The sequence below is a fragment of the Mytilus edulis genome, unplaced genomic scaffold (genome assembly GCF_963676685.1).
Source record: "Mytilus edulis unplaced genomic scaffold, xbMytEdul2.2 SCAFFOLD_801, whole genome shotgun sequence".
Classification (NCBI taxonomy): domain Eukaryota; kingdom Metazoa; phylum Mollusca; class Bivalvia; order Mytilida; family Mytilidae; genus Mytilus; species Mytilus edulis.
Window position 1 is genome coordinate 9,275 of NW_027268944.1, and position 21,974 is coordinate 31,248.

Here is a 21,974-nt window from a genome sequence, read left to right on the forward strand (position 1 = left end):
AATATCATTCAAAAAATTTCTGGGATTTTTTTTATTATCAACGTTGAACCTCGAGGTTACATTGTAGTAAAAAAAAATCCAATAAAAACGTTGAATGTAAATGATATGCACCTTTAAATCTTATATTGTAGGACTCATGTTGTTCAAACATAATGTGTTGATCAATTATGTTATGATGATTTTGATAAACTTCACATTAGGTAATCTTTCACGTATATTGATTACATTATATCGAGTTGTCCCAACGATATACTTGTCGGTGTGCTCGATCATACGAATTTACCGACATTCATATAGACATAATGACACAACTTTGAAAAATTCTTGTGACGAAACTACATTTCGGAACACGTTAAAAATTGGATACCCAGAAAGCTACATTACTAAGGTTTGATATATATTTTTTTCAAAAAAAAAGAAAAATATGCAGTCAAATCTGGCAGTTTTTTACACACCCCTATGTTGAACAATAGGTTGTTCAATTAACAGCATGTTTGGCAATTAAAAAATCATATATTAACACATTTAGCTTTAACATATACTTTATTTATAGTGGTTGTATAAAAGTTATATAATGGTTTTGTGTTTTAAGAGATATTCATCCCTATGCATATCGGGTTTTATGCGTAAATTGTCTTTCCTGTTCTTAGACCTTTTCTATCTCTTTCATAAGAAGAGTGACTTTTCTATTGTTCTAGTGTCACTGGAAATCCCACTGACTACTGGTAAGGGTATCACAAATATATCATCTCCACAGTAGATCATGTAAGTACCACTGGTAAATGTATACAACTGTATCATATATCAATGAGACAGTTTGAGAACCACTGTTGGTAAATGTATACAACTGTATCATCTATCAAGAAGACAGTTTAAGTACCACAGCTGGTAGAGGTATAAAACTGTACCATATGCCAAGGATACTATTTAAATACAACCGCTGGTAAATGTAAAGACAACAGTATCATATACCAAGGACACAGTCTAAGTACCACTGCTTCTAAAAGTATACAACTGTATCATCTACCAGAGAGACAGTTTAAAGTACCACCGCTGGTAAATATATATACAACTGTATAATCTACAAAGGAGACAGTTTAAGTAATATACAAGTTAGATAGTGTTAAGTACCACTGCTGCTAGGGTATTCAAGTCTATCACATACCCGGTCGACAGTGTGAGTTTCACTGCTGCTAAGGGTATCGAAGTGTATCCTATTTCTGGCAGGGAGTGTTAAGTGACAAAGCATGTAAAGGTATTCAAGTCTATCACATACCCGGTCGACAGTGTGAGTTTCACTGCTGCTAAGGGTATCGAAGTGTATCATATTTCTGGCAGGGAGTGTTAAGTACCAAAGCATGTAAAGGTATCCAATAGATATAGGAAGATGTGGTGTGAGTGCCAATGAGACAACTCTCCATACACATAACAATTTAAAAAGTAAACCATTATAGGTTAAAGTACGGCCTTCAACACGGAGCCTTGGCTCACACCGAACAACAAGCTATAAAGGGCCCCAAAATTACTAGTGTAAAACCATTCAAACGGGAAAACCAACGGTCTAATCTATATAAACAAAACGAGAAACGAGAAACACGTATATATTACATAAACAAACGACAACTACTGTACATCAGATTCCAAGTCTATCACATACCCGGTCGACAGTGTGAGTTTCACTGCTGCTAAGGGTATCGAAGTGTATTATATTTCTGGCAGGGAGTGTTAAGTACCAAAGCATGTAAAGGTGTCCAAGTCTATCACATACCCGGTCGACAGTGTGAGTTTCACTGCTGCTAAGAGTATCGAAATGTATTATATTTCTGGCAGGGAGTGTTAAGTACCAAAGCATGTAAAGGTATCCAAGTTTATCACATAACCGGTCGACAGTGTGAGTTTCACTGCTGGTAAGGGTATCGAAATGTATCTTATTTCTGGCAGGGAGTGTTAAGTAACAAAGCATGTAAATGTATCCAAGTCTATCACATACCCGGTCGACAGTGTGTATAGACATTACTGCTAATTGTTTCCAAGTGAACCATCTACCAAATAGATTCTGGTTATCACCACTGCTATTAAGGATATATCGTCTACACAGCAGAAAGTGTTAAACATCACTATTTGTAACTGTCACTGTTTGCATATAAGTGTGTAGATATTCTGTATTACCCCTGCTGGTTAGAGTACCCAAAATGTATGAAATATCAGTGTCTGATACCACTCTAGTATGGAGATTGGAATTGGATGATTTATCTACCATTTAGAGAGTGTTTATTACAACTACTGGTAAGGGTATCAAAGTGTACAATGTACATATGATAAAGTGGTCAATGCCACAGCTTGTAACGATATATAAGTATAGCATCTGCCCAGTAGACAGTCTTGAGAACTACTTCTTGAAAGGGTATCCCATTATATCATCTTCACAAAATTTTCAAGGGTACCTAAGTTGATCATATACCCAGTAAAGTATCAAGTACCACTGTTTGCAAGGGTACTTAAGTTGATCATATACCCAGTAGAGTATAAAGTACCACTGTTTGCAAGGGTACCTAAGTTGATCATATACCCAGTAGAGTATTAAGTACCACTGCTATGAAGTGTATCATATACCCAGACAGTGTTGGATACCACTGCTAGTATAGATACCTTTTTCCTAACAGACATTGTTATGTATCACTGCAAGTAAGTATACCATCTACATAGTAAAGTGGTTAGTACCACTGCTGGTACTGGTATTGAAGTGTATCATATAACCAGTAGACGGTGGTTAGTACCAATGCCTGTAAGCGTTTCATCTATCCAGTACAGTATTTTATACTACTGCTTTTAAAGGTATCCTAGTGTATCAGGCACCCAGTAGACAAGAGGTCATTACAGCTGTGGTAAGGGTATCCTTCCATCAGTGGTTCTTAACTCTATTTACTGGGTAGATGATACACTTTAAAAGAGCAGTGGTACTTAACAATGTCTACATTTGGTTACTATAACCAGCAGTGGTATAAACAATTGTCTTCTCAGTGGCACTAACCAGCGTGTACTGGGTAGATTAACAATGGCTTCATTTTGTTACTATAACCAGCAGTGGTATAAACAATTGTCTTCTCAGTGGCAATAACCAGCGTGTACTGGGTAGAGTAACAAAGGCTTCATTTGATTACTATAACCAGCAGTGGTATAAACAATTGTCTTCTCAGTGGCAATAACCAGCGTGTACTGGGTAGAGTAACAATGGCTTCATTTTGTTACTATAACCAGCAGTGGTATAAACAATTGTCTTCTCAGTGGCAATAACCAGCGTGTACTGGGTAGAGTAACAAAGGCTTCATTTGATTACTATAACCAGCAGTGGTATAAACAATTGTCTTCTCAGTGGCAATAACCAGCGTGTACTGGGTAGAGTAACAATAGTTATTTGTGTTAATTATGAAATTGTGGATGTAACGCATCTTCTGATTGGCTGACAAGTGTTTTGTCTATCATCTCATAGACAAAATTTTGTCATGTGACCGTGACGTCATCAACGTTATTCATGATTTACTCCGGCTTAAAATTGAATTGAGAATTGAATAATAAGGAATAACTGTATTATTTTTGCTGTGTATTCGAAATACGCGTTACTCAGTGTGCACCACATTTTTAAAGTTATTTCTCCATAGACAATAACCATAATGTAGTATACTATATCTAAGTATATGTATAAAAGATATATATATATGGTATGATTGCAAATGAGACAAATCTTCAGAAGAGACCAAATGACACAGAAACTATAATTATAGGTCACCAAACAGCTTTCAACAGTGAACAACCCCCGTATTACATTTACATGTATGTATACATATCTAACGAACTTGTTGAAGAATGAACCAAGACAGAAAACATACAGAGCCATGCAGATGCTCGAGAGATGTATATGGTCTCCGCTTTGAGCATTCTTAAAGGCAAAGGTTTGAGTCCATTTTAGATGGTACATTTTATTATTTTATATTATATGGACGGACTAATGACATGAAATAGAAACATATTATAATACAAAATCGTTAATATATTCATCAAGCATGAAGTCGATGTCTTTGAGAGCTTCCACGGCAAGCGGAAGTACGCACACAAGTCCACGGAATAATGACTGCTCCCGAGGAAGTATCTTTCTTGCCCAGACGGGATGAATCACAATTTTGAGCGGAGCTTCCGGTTTCTTTAATTCTTGTCCAATGTTAATTTTCCTGCATATGTCTCTTTTAATTTGTTTTTGTTTTTCGCTTTCACAAATGGAATGAACTTGTAGTAAGGGTACATATAACTGTGTAAACGCTTCCGTGAATGTGGTTCGTAACTTCCCTAACATGTCTGTGAACTGGTCAATAATTTTGGTGTTTTTGACACGTGATGTTCCTTTGGCCATTTTGTAATTTGTTTCGAACTCTCGTATAGTTTTTAATTCGAGTACACCTTGCGGTAGTATCTGTTTCATGGTAAGAGCAAATTCTCCTAACGATAATTCTATGTTTTCCTCCGTGTCCTTCAGGGATTGCACATTATCGGTGAAACACCTTTGTTGTTCTGTCAATCTTAGCACCATTTTCTTGTCTACTTCTGGAAAGTCAATAGTACAAATGTTTATGCATGTTTAATATTGTGTCTTAAAATGAGATGCGTTGGATAGAAATCGACCTTTTACAAATCAACAGCAATGCATCTGTTAACCTATTTAGGTTTTTAAAACAAATTCAATTCTGGGACTGTTTGCAAGTTGAATTGTTAATCGAATGCTACAAAACGGACAAAATTCATCTTTCATTTTATTGTATTACGTAAATGAATGCTCAAAAATAAATCAGAGTAATGTACATGTATATTCACGTAAATTTGCATAAGGTCGATTTCTATATCCGACGCAGCTAAAATATTAATTTAACCGTGTACAATGAATCCAGTGGCGGCTTTAGGGTGCGGGGGTTTGGTACACAATTTTTGGAAGATCTATGCATTGGAACCGCACTCTGAAATCTTGCTGACAAAAAATATAGAATGTTAATTGTTCACATGAAAAGTATACACCGCCAAACATACACATCAAATTGTAACCCTTTACGACAAAATAATCGTTTACCTCGCTACTTTGGTCAAAATCAGAATAGTTCTACTGTATGGACACGATCCGCCAAGCAGTCGGCAAAAAGGAAAAGGAAAGAACAATCATTATAATACGATTGAAGTAATTTATACAATGCAATAACGATCTTTTGCAATTACAAAAAATGTACTATGACTCTTGGCATGGGAAACTCAAGAATTATTTATCATCTGTTTTGATATATTATCAAACGAAATTGAAAACGTGCAATAACCATAACTCTTGGCATGGAAAATTCAAGTTTTTTTTCAAATGCATGTAATAATATAGAATCCAACGGAATCTTTATACGTGGTACATATATCAATATCCCTGTCATGACAATAGGTCAAAGTAAGAAAATTACCTCTATTTTGTATATCCCTACCACGACAGTACGTCACTGTAAGATAATTACCTGTAGTTTTTATATCCACATCACGACAATATGTCAAAGTAAGATAATTACCTCTAGTTTGTATATCCCCACCACAACAATAACTTACAGTAAGATAATTACCTCTAGTTTGTATATCCCTACCACGACAATACGTCAAAGTAAGATAATTACCTCTAGTTTGTATATTCCTACCACGACAATACGTCACAGTAACATAATTACCTCTAGTTTGTATATCCCTACCACGACAATACGTCAAAGTAAGATAATTACCTCTACTTTGGATATCCCCACCACGACAATACGTCAAAGTAAGATAATAACCTCTAGTTTGTATATCCCCACCACGACAATACGTCACAGAAAGATAATTACCTCTAGTTTGTATATCCCCCACCACGACAATACGTCACAGTAAGATAATTACCTCTAGTTTGTATATCCCTACCACGACAATACGTCACAGTAAGATAATTACCTCTAGTTTGTATATCCCTACCACGACAATACGTCACAGTAAGATAATTACCTCTAGTTTATATATCCCTACCACGACAATACGTCAAAGTAAGAATATTATTTCTAGTTTTTTATATCCCTACCACGACAATACGTCACAATAAGATAATTACCTCTAGTTTTTATTTCTAGTCTTTTCATTTTTCTACTCAACAGTTCGTTTGTACAGTTGTTGTATTCAGATTCCAAGATTTTAGATCTGAGTACTATCTTGGTTGTTTTGAGCTTCTTTAATACCGTGCTGTTGACAATAACGTCCTGGAAGGTCATACTAAGTTTTCCTCTCTGGTACAGATCCCAAAGTGAGTCTAATGCTCCTATATCATCAAATCCTACAGCTAAAACTATCCCTGAAATTGTAAAACATTGATAATAAAATGTTTGTTATTTTTCTGATTGTAGTCTAATGAACCAATATCGTCAAATACTACAGCTTAAACTATTCCTAAAAATTGTAAGACATTGATAATGAAATGTTTGTTAACTTGTTTTTTGAGATCTCAAAGTGAGTCTAATGACAGGGCGGATCCAGCCATTTGAAAAGGGGGTTTTCCAATCCAGGATAAAGGGGGGTTCCAACCACATGTCCCCATTCAAATGCATTGATCGTCTAAAAAAAGGGGGGTTTCCAACCCCCGGACCCCCTGGATTCGTCACTGTAATGAACCTATATCATCAAATCCTACAGCTATAACTATTCCTGAAATTGTAAGAAATTGATAATAAATTGTTTTTTAACTTGCTGGTTGTAGATTTTAGTTTGCGTTTAAAAATACCATTGAAATTTTGTCCCATAAAAAGCCACGTGACTTCATGTTACAACTCATTGTAACATGTTTTTATTCGGCTGACTTTGATCGACAGATTTTCTAGCAAACCATGTCACACATAGCCGTCGCTAGATCGCCTATCTAACATTTACGCAGGAGAATGAAAACTCTTTCCATCTTATTAGGCACTAGATACGATTACCAGTCAAAAAAAAAAAAACAAGAATGTGTCCCTAGTGCCCATATCCCCCCCCCCCCCCCCCCCCTCATAGTCTGCGTGAATTGTTTTAAAAGACGATAACAAGTTCCAAGCTGCATTCTATCCTACGTATTTTATTTTTTATTTTCGTTTAAATGATTAAACACAAATGATATCCACGTTAGCTGGTACAATCAATCAAAACAAAAACAGGAAGTATTCTGAAGGTTGTTTTACAATTATTTCTAAATAAGAATTAATCTAGTATTCTATAATTTCAATCAAATCTATTCTTTTGTTTTCAATCTCTGATAGAGTATATAGATTTGATACTGCTTAATGGCGGTAAAATCGACAATTTAGCTCTGTTTATTTGGGTGATATGTCACTAATGAAGTGATTTGATTCTAATATTGATAATTATTTAGTGTTAATTGTCATCAGGAATCGAGGGAGGGCCTTTGAAAGGGTTATAAAAAGGAGCTGTCTAGACGTAATCCCTTCATTCATTCCGGTTAAATTATCGTTTCCGCTCCGTAACGAATAAAATTTTACATTAAATAATCGTCATCAGTTTCTGTGTATTTACCTTAGATATATAAATTCTGATATGATATTTTGGCGGTAAAGTCCAAAGAAGAATATATATAAATATTTATGCTCCTTCATGGCAGTTTCTTCAAATGGGTATAACAATTCGTTTTATGTTAATTTACAATCATATTAATGCTAATTTATTTACCTAGCAAACAATAAAATTGAAAATGGAAATGGGGAATGTGTCAAAGAGACAACAACCCAACCAAATAAAAAAACATCAGCAGAAGGTCACCAACAGGTCTCGGGTGGGAAAGGGGGGGGGCACTTAATTTTTTTGTTGGTAGGAGTGAGCAGCTGAGACATTAAGTACCCCACCCTTTTCATATATTTTGTTCATCAAAAATATATACCTTGTCATATATATATCATGTATATTAATTAACAAAAAACAGACCTATAGATATATTTCAATATTTTCCCTGCTCATCATCACGTTCTTGTTAAGGAGCAAAATAGTCGCAATAATATCACCGTCTTTTCCAATAAATTCGCCACACTTTTTTCTTAATTGCCCATTTTACATCTTTCATTATGAATTAAGATATTTCAATTCCAAAATACAATATATATAAAAGACGTTTGGTCAGATCATAGATGGTATTATAAATAACCATGGTCAGATAAAAGTAATATCACAACAGAGTCTAACACATTTACCGATTTTAACATGTTTAAATATTAATTAAAAACTGATAAAAAGTTGCATTGCCATTCCCTTGTAAAGGGCACTGTCACAATGGAATTTCTTTAAATAATTGTTATCATGTTTTATGTATAGGTGTAATACCACCAAATCATGATACGGCACATCCGGTTGCATACGAAAGTAGGTCTAAAAAAATATTCCCTTGAATTTGACAGTTGTAGAAAATTAACCCTGCATTTCAATGCACTTAATTTTTTCTGAGTCATAAACATGTATGTTGGGTGTCTGAAAGCATCATTCTTTGTTTATTTGATGGTCTTATAAAATATTTTGGAAAGTTAAGGTTACCTAGTTACCAAAGCAGGTAACCAGTAAATAATAGTGTAAAAATTGGGTTGTTTACTTCCGGTGCTGGTTACTTTCTTATATGCAATGAAATGTAGTGTGAAATTTTCACTGTAGCACTGGACAGGATTAAACTTTATTCAATCAAAGTATTTCTTTGGTTGAAATAAAGGTAAATACTGTACATTTTTTTTAAAAGTGCCAATTTAACAAAGACTAATAGGGGAAAATCAATGGTGGTATTACACCTAAATGGGAAACTACACGTGCACTGGTGACCTTATTGTACTTTCATTTTTAAAAATTATTACTAAACTAGTTCATACGTTGTAAAAATGGACTATTCGGAATGGATTGAGACACAGAAAGCACGTTTGAGGGAAAATTGCCTTGAAATGGGGGTTTACGGGTGTTTGCTAAGTCAAATGGGTGGACAGACAAGGCTGTATTCAGTGTATAGTGTTAGGTTTCCTTGGGACAGAAAAAAAAGAACCTTGTATGGTCACAGATTTGCATACATGTTGCACACTGAGAAATTTGACCTATCAGAGGAATTTGATGTGTCTCATCTGTGTCATCAGAAGAGATGCATTAACCCTGAGCACTTGTCTTTCGAGCCGCCTCATATTAACCAAGACCGCCAAGTTTGTCGTGGTACACACCCAACAAGGTGTCGAAAACACAAACCCTACCAAGACTGTTTGATTTAAAATGGTAAAACAATAATGGTTTTAAAGAGAAGTCTTATTTTTCTTCATATGATATAATTTAATTTATGAAATACACTTTTGAATCAACATACATATATTACATTGCGACCTTTCTTATAGCTTGCCATGCTAATCCCCATTTTACGTGAGCCTCTGTGTCAAATTTTAAATCACCTTTACAGTTTTGTTTATACAACATGTGATTTTTCATTTCAGTGTTAACCATGAATCTGACAAGCATTCTGTTGAAAAATCTTATATGTGAATTGGTCTGCAGATGACACTTTAGCATTGAGGTATGTATCAACTAATGTCATGTTTTATTTTTGTTTTGGCCGCAAAAGTTTACAATTTGCCATTGTGCCATCTGTATTTTACACCGACAAAACATCATCTAAACACTTGCCTTGGATTTATACACATCAGAATCCAGTCTCACATACTTAAATTTTATAATTCGTACCAATTTTTTTTTTACCAGCATTCAAAGGGACATAACCCTTTTTAAAACCATTTTGATGTATTTTTTATTACTCTTTCTCCTCATTTTTTAATGTAAAATACAAGAAAGTGGACTTTTCAGGTGTAAATCTATTAGAAATATACTGCAATAAATAAATGAAATGATTTTGATATCAGTAACAATTATGATTGACTGAAAGGGAACCGTTATTTGTCATACTCGGGGAACAGACCAAAAACTCAAGTTACACATAAGGGCTTATAGAAACTTCGGTGGAGACTGTTAACATTTATAGAAACAGTTCTTTCAGCTAAAACACTTTAATTGTTGATTTGACATTACATTTCTTTCATTTTTTCTGGGAAAATAATTACATTTGCTTTATTTTTTAGGCAAAAGATATCAAATTTTGATGAAAAAAGAAGGAAGAAGGAAAATGGACCAAAACAGACCAAAACAGACCTTCAAATGAACTCTAAAAGGTGCAATAAAATTGTATATCATCTTAAAGTTGTCTTTTGTATCCTATTTAATTGTTTGAATGCTTAGATCATGAGTATATGATCAGATATTAGTCAACACTGCATTTTATAATGATACACTGAAAAAAGGATTTTTCGAAGAAATAAGACTGAAATCGCCATAGGATATGACCTTACATTATAGTGATTTTCTCTGAAACTATAGATCTGACTGAAACAAAACTTGGCAGTTATGCTTGAAATAACTTGCAATTGGAGGGAAAAAAATTACATTAAGTTTATTTGACATTTAGGTGTTCTTTAGGTGTAATACCACCAAATCATGATACGGCACATCCGGTTGCATACGAAAGTAGGTCTAAAAAAATATTCCCTTGAATTTGACAGTTGTAGAAAATTAACCCTGCATTTCAATGCACTTATTTTTTTCTGAGTCATAAACATGTATGTTGGGTGTCTGAAAGCATCATTCTTTGTTTATTTGATGGTCTTATAAAATATTTTGGAAAGTTAAGGTTACCTAGTTACCAAAGCAGGTAACCAGTAAATAATAGTGTAAAAATTGGGTTGTTTACTTCCGGTGCTGGTTACTTTCTTATATGCAATGAAATGTAGTGTGAAATTTTCACTGTAGCACTGGACAGGATTAAACTTTATTCATGCAAAGTATTTCTTTGGTTGAAATAAAGGTAAATACTGTACATTTTTTTTAAAAGTGCCAATTTAACAAAGACTAATAGGGGAAAATCAATGGTGGTATTACACCTATACAAACCCTTGAATGTTAATTGGGTGCCAATGTCAAAATAGTTGGATTTATTGCATCTATCACTGGCATCAGTGGAAATACCACATCAGAATAAATACGGACATCTGATTAGTTTCAGATACTTATGATATAATCAAGCAAGTGATAATATCAACCTATTGAAATATTTAATCTGAATTTCCCACCCTTTTCATATATCATAGAGCATGAAAAAGTAACCTATTCCAGCGGCTCATCCCTACCACTAATTATATAGAAAGTGCCCCCCTCCCCGAGCAACAGGTATGCCTAACGCTGCGTTAAACGCACATATTTGCCGTGGACACAATTTCGCCATTTTATATTTTCTAGGCTAAAAACTGCACAGGGTGCCTGACATTGAAGAAATATGCCTGTGAATTATATTTGTATAACAAAAATTATTACTTTTTTAAACTTATACAAAATTTCTGCACTTGCCAAAAAAAACAGAAAAACGGAAAATATTTAGATTATTTTTATATAGATAAGTTATGCTGTGTATCATTGATACTATTAATGCTGTAAAATTGATTGTTTGATATCAAGACTTAAAGGACCCCATTAGAAATAGGCTTGTTTGCTTTTATGAGCATGGGTCATCCTTTGGTTAAGGCATACACCTTATCGCTAATCCTGGCTGACCCTGATGCGTGAACTTTTGACGCATACAACAATCACTTTTCCATTGTGGCGTCAGATATTTTGTATTGTGGCGTCAGATATTTTGTAATGTGACGTCAAAATTTTACTGGGAACCTGTGTGATTTCCAGTAATGGCGGACAAAAGAACAAAAAACATTTAAGTGATACATGCAAATAATATAGTCATGAAAATTACTTTGATTTAAAAAATATACATGTAAATTAATTGCAATTGATATTTTTTTTTTTATATATGTAGTGTCACATATGAGGTTGTATGTGTTCATTCCTTGGATGAAGTTTACCAAGCCATTCGGGAACATGAGCTGTCAAAATCAACAAAATATGTTACAGTCAAAAAAGATAAGATGTTTGGGAAGGATGACTTTGGTAATTACAGCTTTTATCAGTTTATACTAATGTAAAAAAATTATCACGCTTATCTTTGAGGTTTCCTGGTGGTTAAGTTTGACTTTTGATAACCCAATGTAGTATTTTTACTATGGTGTTTGTAATACCTTCATGTTCATATTGAAAATTTAAAAAAAAAATTGATCTTGTCGAACTGAAAATGTCTGATGCGATGATTCTTGATGTCTCAGAAAATAATTTTCAGTGTTTTGATATGAAATGATTAATATAAAAAAGAAGATGTGGTATGATTGCCAATGACACAGCTCTCCACAAGAGACCAAAATTACTCGGAAATTAATAATTATAGGTTACTGTACGGCATTCAACAATGAACAAAGCCCATACTGCACAGTCAGCTATAAAAGGCTCCAGAATGACAATGTAAACAAGAAAATTGACAGCCTTATTTATGTATATAAAAAAACCCTGAAAAACAAATTTGTTGTTCAATGAAATACATTCATCATGTATAATTCTTTGTAATAACACATGGTCAAAGCATTAAAGACTTAACCCATCAACATCAACAATGTTGCTGTATTTAATTGCTAAATAAATTAAATAGAAATGAATTATTGGCTTTATATTAAAGAACTTATAACATCATGTATATCTAAATTTTTCAGATTTACTTCACTCAGAAGTTCGTTTTGAGGACACACAAAAGTCAACTGTGCCTTACATTTCCTATGATGGGGTTCTATTCATTATTGTTGGGAGGAAGAGAATGGCATGTCACCATGGGAAAGACACACATTCAAAAGAAAAGGAACGGAAGAAAGGGAAAGATCACCAAGTGGTAAGAATGAAATGAAAAAGATAGATTTACAAGTTGCTTCCAGTGATGAACCCTTTTATGTTGAAAATTTTCCCAATAACTATGAGAACATATGCGATGCATTTATACAAATTTGAATTTATTTCAGGGAGATCATGATTATAAGAAAACAAGAAAACTTTTACAAACTACCAAGAAGAAAGATTGTTCGGCTGGAATTAGAGTGAGACATGTCATCAGATTCCCTGACTATAAGGTAATCCATTTGTTCATACATGTAATTCATTTATTCATAGATATAATCCTGGCAGTCATTTATAAAAGTAATCCTGTCATTTATTTCAGCTTATCAGTCATACATATATATGTAATCCAGTCATTCATAAATGTAACCCGGTCATTCATTTCAGCTTATCCAGTCATTAATACATGTAATCCAGTCATTTATTTCAGCTTATCCATTCATTAATACATGTAATCTAGTCATTTATATATGTAATCCAGTCATTCATATATGTAATGCAGTCATTCATTTATGTAATCCAGTCATTCATATATGTTATCCAGTCATTCATATATGTGATCCAGTCATTCATATATGTAATCCAGTCATTCATATATGTGATCCAGTCATTTATATATGTAATCCAGTCATTCATATATGTAATCCAGTCATTTATTTATGTAATCCAGTCATTCATTTATGTAATCCAGTCATTCATATATGTAATCCAGTCATTCATATATGTAATCCAGTCATTAATACATGTAATCCAGTCATTTATATATGTAATCCAGTCATTCATATATGTAATCCAGTCATTTATTTATGTAATCCAGTCATTCATTTATGTCATCCAGTCATTCATATATGTAATCCAGTCATTCATATATGTTATCCAGTCATTCATATATGTGATCCAGTCATTCATATATGTAATCCAGTCATTCATATATGTAATCCAGTCATTCATATATGTAATCCAATCATTCATATATGTAATCCAGTCATTTGTACATGTAATCCAGTCATTCATATATGTAATCCAGTCATTCATATATGTAATCCAGTCATTCATATATGTAATCCAGTCATTCATATATGTAATCCAGTCATTCATACATGAAATCCAATCATTCGTACATGTAATCCAGTCATTCACATATGTAATCCAGTCATTCACATATGTAATCCAGTCATTCATATATGTAATCCAGTCATTCATATATGTAATCCAGTCATTTGTACATGTAATCCAGTCATTCATACATGAAATCCAATCATTCGTACATGTAATCCAGTCATTCACATATGTAATCCAGTCATTCATATATGTAATCCAGTCATTCATATATGTAATCCAGTCATTTGTACATGTAATCCAGTCATTCATTCATGTAATCCAGTCATTCATATATGTCAGACAAATGTTTAACAGCATAATACGGTCACTCTTTTAATAATTCTAATGTTTAAATCAAGTATTTCTATTTTTATGAAGTTCATGAAGGCAATCCCACTTAATTAATGTTTATTTGTTTCATATATATATATGTTCTCCATAGGTTTCAGACTGTGGAAAAAGAAGTGAAAAAGATGCGGCCAGTTTGTCCATAAAGCAAAAAATAAGAACAGGCCAGATTATTAGAAAGGAACACACCTTCTTTGTCAGTATACCTGATGACAGTGAGCATGAAAACCACTTTATGGGAGAGGTAACTAGTTTCGTATCATGATACTCATTGTGCCATTTAGACCAGTATGGCAGTTTAAGAAATTGTGCTTTTATTAACTAATCATAGGGTAAACAACTTATACAAAAATGTCATATTCTTAGAAATTGCGAAAGCCAGAGTCTGAACCAGATGTAATGTGTGTGTTCTTTTTCAATAGGAGGAAAGATACTTTTTTTTATTTTCCAACTAATATTAAGTGGCCAATTTAATACTATTAGTTTTCAACTCACTTGTCCTGAAAGGTTATAAATATATATACATATGTACGAGTCTAAATTGAAAACTACAACCAAACCTATGATAGCGTTGGATAAAAAGCACAATTTTTATAAGTGTGCATGTAAAACAAACGTCGTTGTAGAAGGGTAAAAAAACAGCACAAACAACATTTTGCAAAAGATTGAAAAAGTGAAAAAGTATATTTAAACAAAACACATTTGACTAACAGGTCGAACAACTGATGTTCTTAAACCCTGTTGACTGCCATTGGCAATTGCCAAATAAAATTGATCACAAGATGTAACAAAATGGATCTTAATTTAAATTTAATACTAAACAGAATTATATATAAACATTAACCCAACAATGTTAGACCTGTAAATTTGCTTTTGCAAATTTTTTGTTCTTCCCTCGCCGGAATTCGTACCCATGCTACTGCGATATCGTGACACCAAATCGCCTACACTGTAGCCGTCCCGCTAGACCACACGACCACCTGGGCTTCATAAAAATGAAGCTTTCGCTGGCCATGTGTTACCTTTCCACATCAGTTTTAATCTAGCGGCGTATATATATATATAAATCTATTTGTGTAAGAAAGACCATGTTTTGGACTACCTGACCACTGTGGTCAACATATTGGAGATTTATAATATGTGTTGCCAACTTCTATCCTAATGCATTATTTAAAATTGTTATTTTTTTAAGGATGCTTCACTGATTCAACCAATAGACGAAGACCTCAAAAAGTATATTGGTTTAATGGTAGTCCAGCATCAAGTTGGAAACACTTTTCAAATGAAACTGTTGTTAGAGGTTTATGTAAAACAGACCTTGTTTGATGGCCAGAATATTCCATCAAGATTGAATAAAAGATTCTGGCCATCAATCAAAGACATCAAGAACCATATGGCGTTAGCTCTATTAAGACTACGCAATACAAATGTAGATCAGGTATTGAATCAATTTATACTATAGATTATATGTGTTTATCATATGTTTAGTAGTAAATACAGTAGTATGTATTATTCTCTATATATTTGTGTATTTGGCATCTGTGGTGGTGTATGAAACTATAAAACCAGATTAACCCACCATATTTTTATGGAAACACATGTACTAAGTCAGAAATATGACAGCCCATTGTAAAAAGAAGTTTGAAAAATGTAAATGTAGTTAAAAAGAATAAAAATATCTTTTGATATATATTTACCTTTTCATCCGCATTTGTATAACATTACATTTGAATTTCATTCTTTTTGTTTCTGAGTCAGTATTTTAGTAAACATTTCATTACAATTGCAATGACCTCCTACATGATTTCATACTTTATTTGACCTTTTAAACTTTTTTGTTTGAGGGTCAATGTTAGGGTTTTAGTAGAACAAATGCTGGTTTGTGGTTCACAATTTAAATCCAGTTATATATAGAATGACTTTATTTACATACATGAATGACAGTGTTACATGTGTTAGGCACCATATTTTGTGACTGAGCTTGACTGAATAAATAGGGAAGTTTGGAATGGCAGCAGAAAAGTGTGTCTTATTTTCACTTCTTTAATATCTCTTAATACACGATGAGCTAAGCAGTGTTTCATGTACAGCAGGATCTGATCTGATTATCCTTCCAGAGCATATAAGATCAGGCTTCATTTTGGAGGGATTCAAATTTCTCAGTCTTTAGTTGTTTTGTGTACTGTTTTTCCTGCTGTTTGTCCTTTTGTTATCTGTTGGTGCTTTGTGGTCATACTTTCTGTCTCATGTTGATTTTTGTGGTCATTTTTCTTATGCATGCTATATATTACAGATTTTTTTTTTACACAGATGAATTTAGTTGATTTCAATAATCAATTTTAATAAAATGTTCTAATGTAAGTTTTATGACTTCAAGTGATAACATTCATACCTTGTTTTCCAGTGTCTCATAGTCGGTTTAAATTAACGAAATATTTGCAAGTGGACATTTATAGAAGTTATCTGTTAAAACTACTTTGTGATCATTAAAACAGAAACCTGCTGTTTGGATGACTTACTTATATTATATGAATGACCGGATAACAGTGAATTAGTGTTAGTGACTGAATAGATGATATATGATAAATATCAGTCTACCCAAATTTATCAGTCAAAGGTAGATGCAATTACTTCGTATTACATATTTCTAACTAATGGAACTGTATAAAAAAAGAGATGTGGTATGATTCAAAATGAGGCAACAGTGTGCCAGAGTTCAAATATTAAAGTAACTGTACAGCGTTTGACAATGAAACACACATACTGGTAAACAAAAAGTAGGATAATACAAAAAAAAAACCATGTGAAAGAAACCAAAGGAGTAAATATGACTAGATTTCTTTACACTAAATCCATTGTATGTTGGATGTGTACGGATTGATTGTTCAGTCGTAGAGGCATAATTTTTTATTAGTTGTTAGTGGCTTTGAACTAGCTGTCGGATAACTGCGAGTATTCTCAGATCTGTTCATTGTGTCTATATATAAAGTCTGAATGATTGTATAATAAAAACTATAACACGAATTTCCATACGTATGGGAATTCGTGTTATAGTTTTTATTCTATATATATATATATATTTATTCCAGTGGCAAATATTTCATGCATATAAGTTTTGGTCGCAAACAACTACAAGAATAATCAAAACATCCATCATAAAATATTTTCACACATTTTTGCAAGATATCTTTTACACAAATCCACAGTAAAAAGAAAAATCCGAGATTCAGTCATGCTGGAATACAGTACACAATAAAAGGAATGAATGTAAACAATGAAAAATTACTTGGTATCATAATCGATGATTGTCTTTCATGGAATCAACAAATAAAAAAAGTATGTACCGTGATTAGTACTAGACTAGGTTTACGAAATCAATTGAAGCATTATATTCCACAAAAAGGTTTATGTTTATTTAATAATAAATACGCATTTCCTCTTTTTGATTATTGTTGTACAGTATGGACTAAAACATGTGATCTAAATATGGAAAAAAATGTTCAAATTACAAAAAAAGGGAAGCCACGATAATTTTTAATTCCAATTATTATTTGGATGCCTGAGTTGTCTCGTTGGCACTCATACAATATCTTCCTATATCTATTAAGAAATCATATGACACACCACCAAAACATTATTCAAACAACGAGAAATGGTTAACTTTTCAAACAACTCGAATCACATATCACAAAAGAGTATTTATGCATAATTAGTGCGTAATTAGTATTGCACTTTATTCCTATGCCAAGTATTTAATATTAACCAAAATGTAAATGGACTTAATGGAAACTATTCTTTGCGTTCATCAAAGAATCATTGTCTTTGCAAGATGTCTAGGATCCTTTAAAAGGTGTGCATCCCCCCTTTTTTTCATTTATGTTTCTTGTCACATGTGTATACAATGTACTATGATTGCATTTTTAACTCGTCAGGGTTTCATGTTTTTTGCAATAATTTTATTTTTTTATTTTTTATACAACAAAAGATCAGTGTTTTCAATGTAAAAAAACAACCAGTTGACGATAATTACGATCGTTCATCTTAAATATATTCCATGTTTTTCCCATATTTATTTTTAGACAAGTTATTTAAAGATAAGATGACGATTACAATTTTGTTGTGTTCTATATAAAACCTAAATTACATACGGAACGGAAACAATTATATTGACCCGGAATGATTGAAGGGATTACTTCTAGACAGCTCCTTATAAAAGAAGAAATTAAATTATTTTCCCATTTAATGTCTTCGATTGATGGTTGTTTTGCTAACGAATGTGTCTGTATTGAATTTCTATGAAGTAACTTTAATTAGCAGAACAAATATTGACCATGCATCATTAAATTGGATTGCACAGAATTCTAGAGGCTTAAGTTTGTTTCACAGTTTCGACTCAATTCGTATAGACGTTATGGTTCTCAGTCAGAAAAGCAGGTTCTGTCATTTTGAAAAGATGTTTTAACCCCCGGAATACCATGAAATGTTCACATAGTTAAAGTAAAAATGGAAAGGGGAGGGGGTGTTTCCGCTCATGCAAGCGGATGCGAGCAGCTATAGAAATGTAGGTCTGATTCTGGTTTACGATCTTACAGTAAAAATAAGATATTGAAATGCTGTCTATCTTGTTATCGTAGAAGTTATGGCCACACGTTCATCTCTCAATCATTTTCCCATTGTCATTTTATCACAATACTGGTAAATACTTCTGACATTTAAAAAAAAATATAAGATTGGTGCTCTTCGACTTCGATATCGTAGTTTATTTGGCACCTTTTTTGCATTTATGATTCGAGAGTCATTGATGAGTCTTCTGTAAACGTAACAAATTTTAATCCTGATATCTGTGATCAATTTTATTTGCATAATTCGTCACGTGGTGCACCAAATCATTAGACGTTTCTTCACTGCATTCGTTTAAGGGCATTGTTTCAATCTCATCATATTCTAATAATTATTAATTTTGGATGTAACGCGTCTTCTGATTGGCTTACGTCGTTTTGTTTATCAGCTTATAGACATAATTTTGTCATGTGACCGAGACTTCATCATTTTTTTTTTCATGATTTACTCCGGTTTAAAATGGAATTAAGAATTAAATTATAAGAAATAACTGCAATATGTTTTCTACCTATTCGGAATAACATTAAAAAACAAGAATAATTCAGTCACTCCCAACAATCTATCTCTTCTACTTGCGAGACATCACTGAAGTAGCAAAATATAACGACTGGATTATTGGGTTAAAATCCACCATCATAAAAGCACATCAATGAAGACCATTCAAACAGTCCCTTTACTACCTACCCTCCGTTTCTCAAGGCTCCGTTTGTTGCCGTTATAATGTGTTTTGATGGATCACTTTAGTATCTGATAAAATCGGTTATATGTTGAATTCCATTTAATAATGGCGCTAATCGTGTCGATTTCACATAGATTTTTGACATTCTAGATAACATTGACAAATATGGTTCACGCGAAATCTGATTTCATTTCTGATGGTTTTAGAGATATTTGTTTGTTCATGACAAAAGACCTAATTAAAAGCTAAATCGATTATTTATATTTTCTACAGTTATAGAGTTCTGTTCAATTAATTACAGGTTGCATTTACAATTTGCACTTGCAAAAGCTTTTAACAACTACAAAACAGTTCAACGAGTACAATTTTTTGAATTGTAACATTAGTATCTATACCACTAAAAGAAAGAGACTCCTCTGAAACCATACACTGCACTTCCTAAATTTTCCTTTTGAAACAATCTGTTTTCCAAAGAAAACGTCAATTTTAGAGAAAATATATGAATTCGGAATCCCATATCGATCCGTGTCTTATACGCTTTCGCACATGCTCAGTCGACGTAATGCCCTCGAAATTCAAGAAGCTCTTTAGTTTCCACACTTGCCCAATTGTACTGCGATTTCGCGGGCATCTTCAAGTAAACAAAAAAATAAAACATTATTTATGCATGAGATGAAAAAAAAGTATATTTGTGTGTAATTTTTTTCTGACTATAACGTCGATGTTATTGTATGTATGTATAAACAGTTATTCTATCGCACTGCTATTGTCCCACGTGAAGGAATCTATTACAGCCGATTGCATTGAGTGTGTAGATAAAGATATTATCGTTGGAAAGCTTGCTTGCAAGCTGAACCGAGAAGTCATTATTATGTTAGGTAAACTTTTCTCCTTTTAAAGTAGACTATAGACATACAGGTAACCAATCTGTCTGTCTGTAGGACTAGGATACTTCGAAAGGAGGGTATTATACCTTACATAATGATGACTTCATGGTTCAGCTAGCAAGAAAGCTAACCAAAGACCATACATTTACCTACACCTCCAATGCAATGGGCTTTAAAATAAAGTTTTACTTTCCTTTTGGTTGATGTTTTGAACTATATATTTACTTATTTTTTCCTAAAAGCATATTAAATAATTGACCCTCTTGTGTACGTCAACAGTTGAAACTTATGTTGGAATTAACTGTTTAAACCTTTTCCAACTCTCTCGCAACCATTTCTCTTAAGTAAATTTAAAGGCAAGGTGGTGTTATGTCTATCTCGACAAATGAACATATTGTGAATTAATATATGGCATGAGTCCGTAGCGATTTGTGGATTTTTCTCCTTCAGAACGCCGCCATTTGTAGGATTGGTATGCCTACGTACGTAATGATTGATTGAACGATGAATAGATATCCATACTGTAATATTAGCTGTCCGAGATGAAGATTGTGAACATTTGGACAGCAACGATAAACGAGGGTATACTGGATAGGGACAGAAATTTAGCCTAGCCAAATACGGACTTACCAAAGAGTTGTTGTGGCGAGGGCTTTACTGCCGGTCACAGGGAGACCAATGGTTACAATATTTCTATTCCCTAATTACTTGTATTTTGTTGGAGACTTACGTCAAGAGCTACATTACAAAAAGACTATTATCTTTTCGATCTTCATTTATATATATATGTCAATTATGTACAAGATACCTACATGTAGTACTAGTCTAAATGTGGCTTCTTATACTAGTAGTTTACAAAATGAATAATTATCCCTTGAAATGCGTTCAATATAAGCTCCATGAAGAGCGCCCTTCTTTTCCAGGTCTTCTCTTAGTTTGACGACGTCGGCCGACGATAAGTGGTCGAATAACTTGTCTGTCAAATCCATGTAATAAAATCTTTCTGATCCATAAGACTTGGGATTTTCTGCTTTGGCATCGTAAATGGTCATGTATATTCCGACTTCACCTGGAAAATAAAATTGAGAATGAAAATGGGGAATGTGTCAAAGACAACAACCCGACCAACGTGCAGATAACAACCGAAGACCATCAATGAGTCTTCAACGCAGCGAGAAAATCATGGCTTATTCTTGGTTTTAAAGTAATCATGCCTTCTGTTTTAGTTAATTGGTTTGAAAATGAAAAGTTTTGCTATCAGCCGCCTGTAAAGATGTTTTTTGCATAGGTATGATGATAAAAAAAAATTAACAGCAATCATAAACGAAATGTAAAAACCGAAGAAAGTCAATATAGGCTTATTCTTGGTTTTAAAGTAATCATGCCTTCTGTTTTAGTTACTAGTAATCTATACTATTAAACGAGAAGACCTCATTTTTGGT

The 21,974-nt window shown here is 33.2% G+C and overlaps 2 protein-coding genes and 1 long non-coding RNA gene across 3 annotated transcripts; 2 read left to right on the forward strand and 1 right to left on the reverse strand.

Annotated features, from left to right (window-relative positions):
- Positions 1-3,961: 3,961 nt before the first annotated feature.
- LOC139509139 (uncharacterized) lies at positions 3,962-19,803 on the reverse strand. Its single transcript, XM_071296084.1, has 3 exons — positions 19,651-19,803; positions 6,149-6,385; positions 3,962-4,596 (listed from the first exon to the last, which is right to left on the reverse strand). The coding sequence occupies exons 2-3, from the start codon at positions 6,303-6,305 to the stop codon at positions 4,028-4,030; spliced, it is 726 nt and encodes a 241-aa protein (XP_071152185.1). The 5' UTR covers positions 6,306-6,385; positions 19,651-19,803; the 3' UTR covers positions 3,962-4,027.
- LOC139509141 (calcium-responsive transcription factor-like) lies at positions 7,505-15,784 on the forward strand (the record flags this gene model as incomplete). The annotated part of the gene is made up of 6 exons (XM_071296085.1): positions 7,505-7,691; positions 11,942-12,072; positions 12,723-12,895; positions 13,023-13,130; positions 14,441-14,590; positions 15,539-15,784. Coding segments are annotated over exons 1-6 (828 nt in total), but the record flags the coding sequence as incomplete, so codon positions are not given.
- Positions 8,866-10,278, forward strand: LOC139509140 (uncharacterized). The gene is made up of 2 exons (XR_011661579.1): positions 8,866-9,601; positions 10,161-10,278. It is a non-coding gene; the product is annotated as an uncharacterized lncRNA (long non-coding RNA).
- Positions 19,804-21,974: the final 2,171 nt, after the last annotated feature.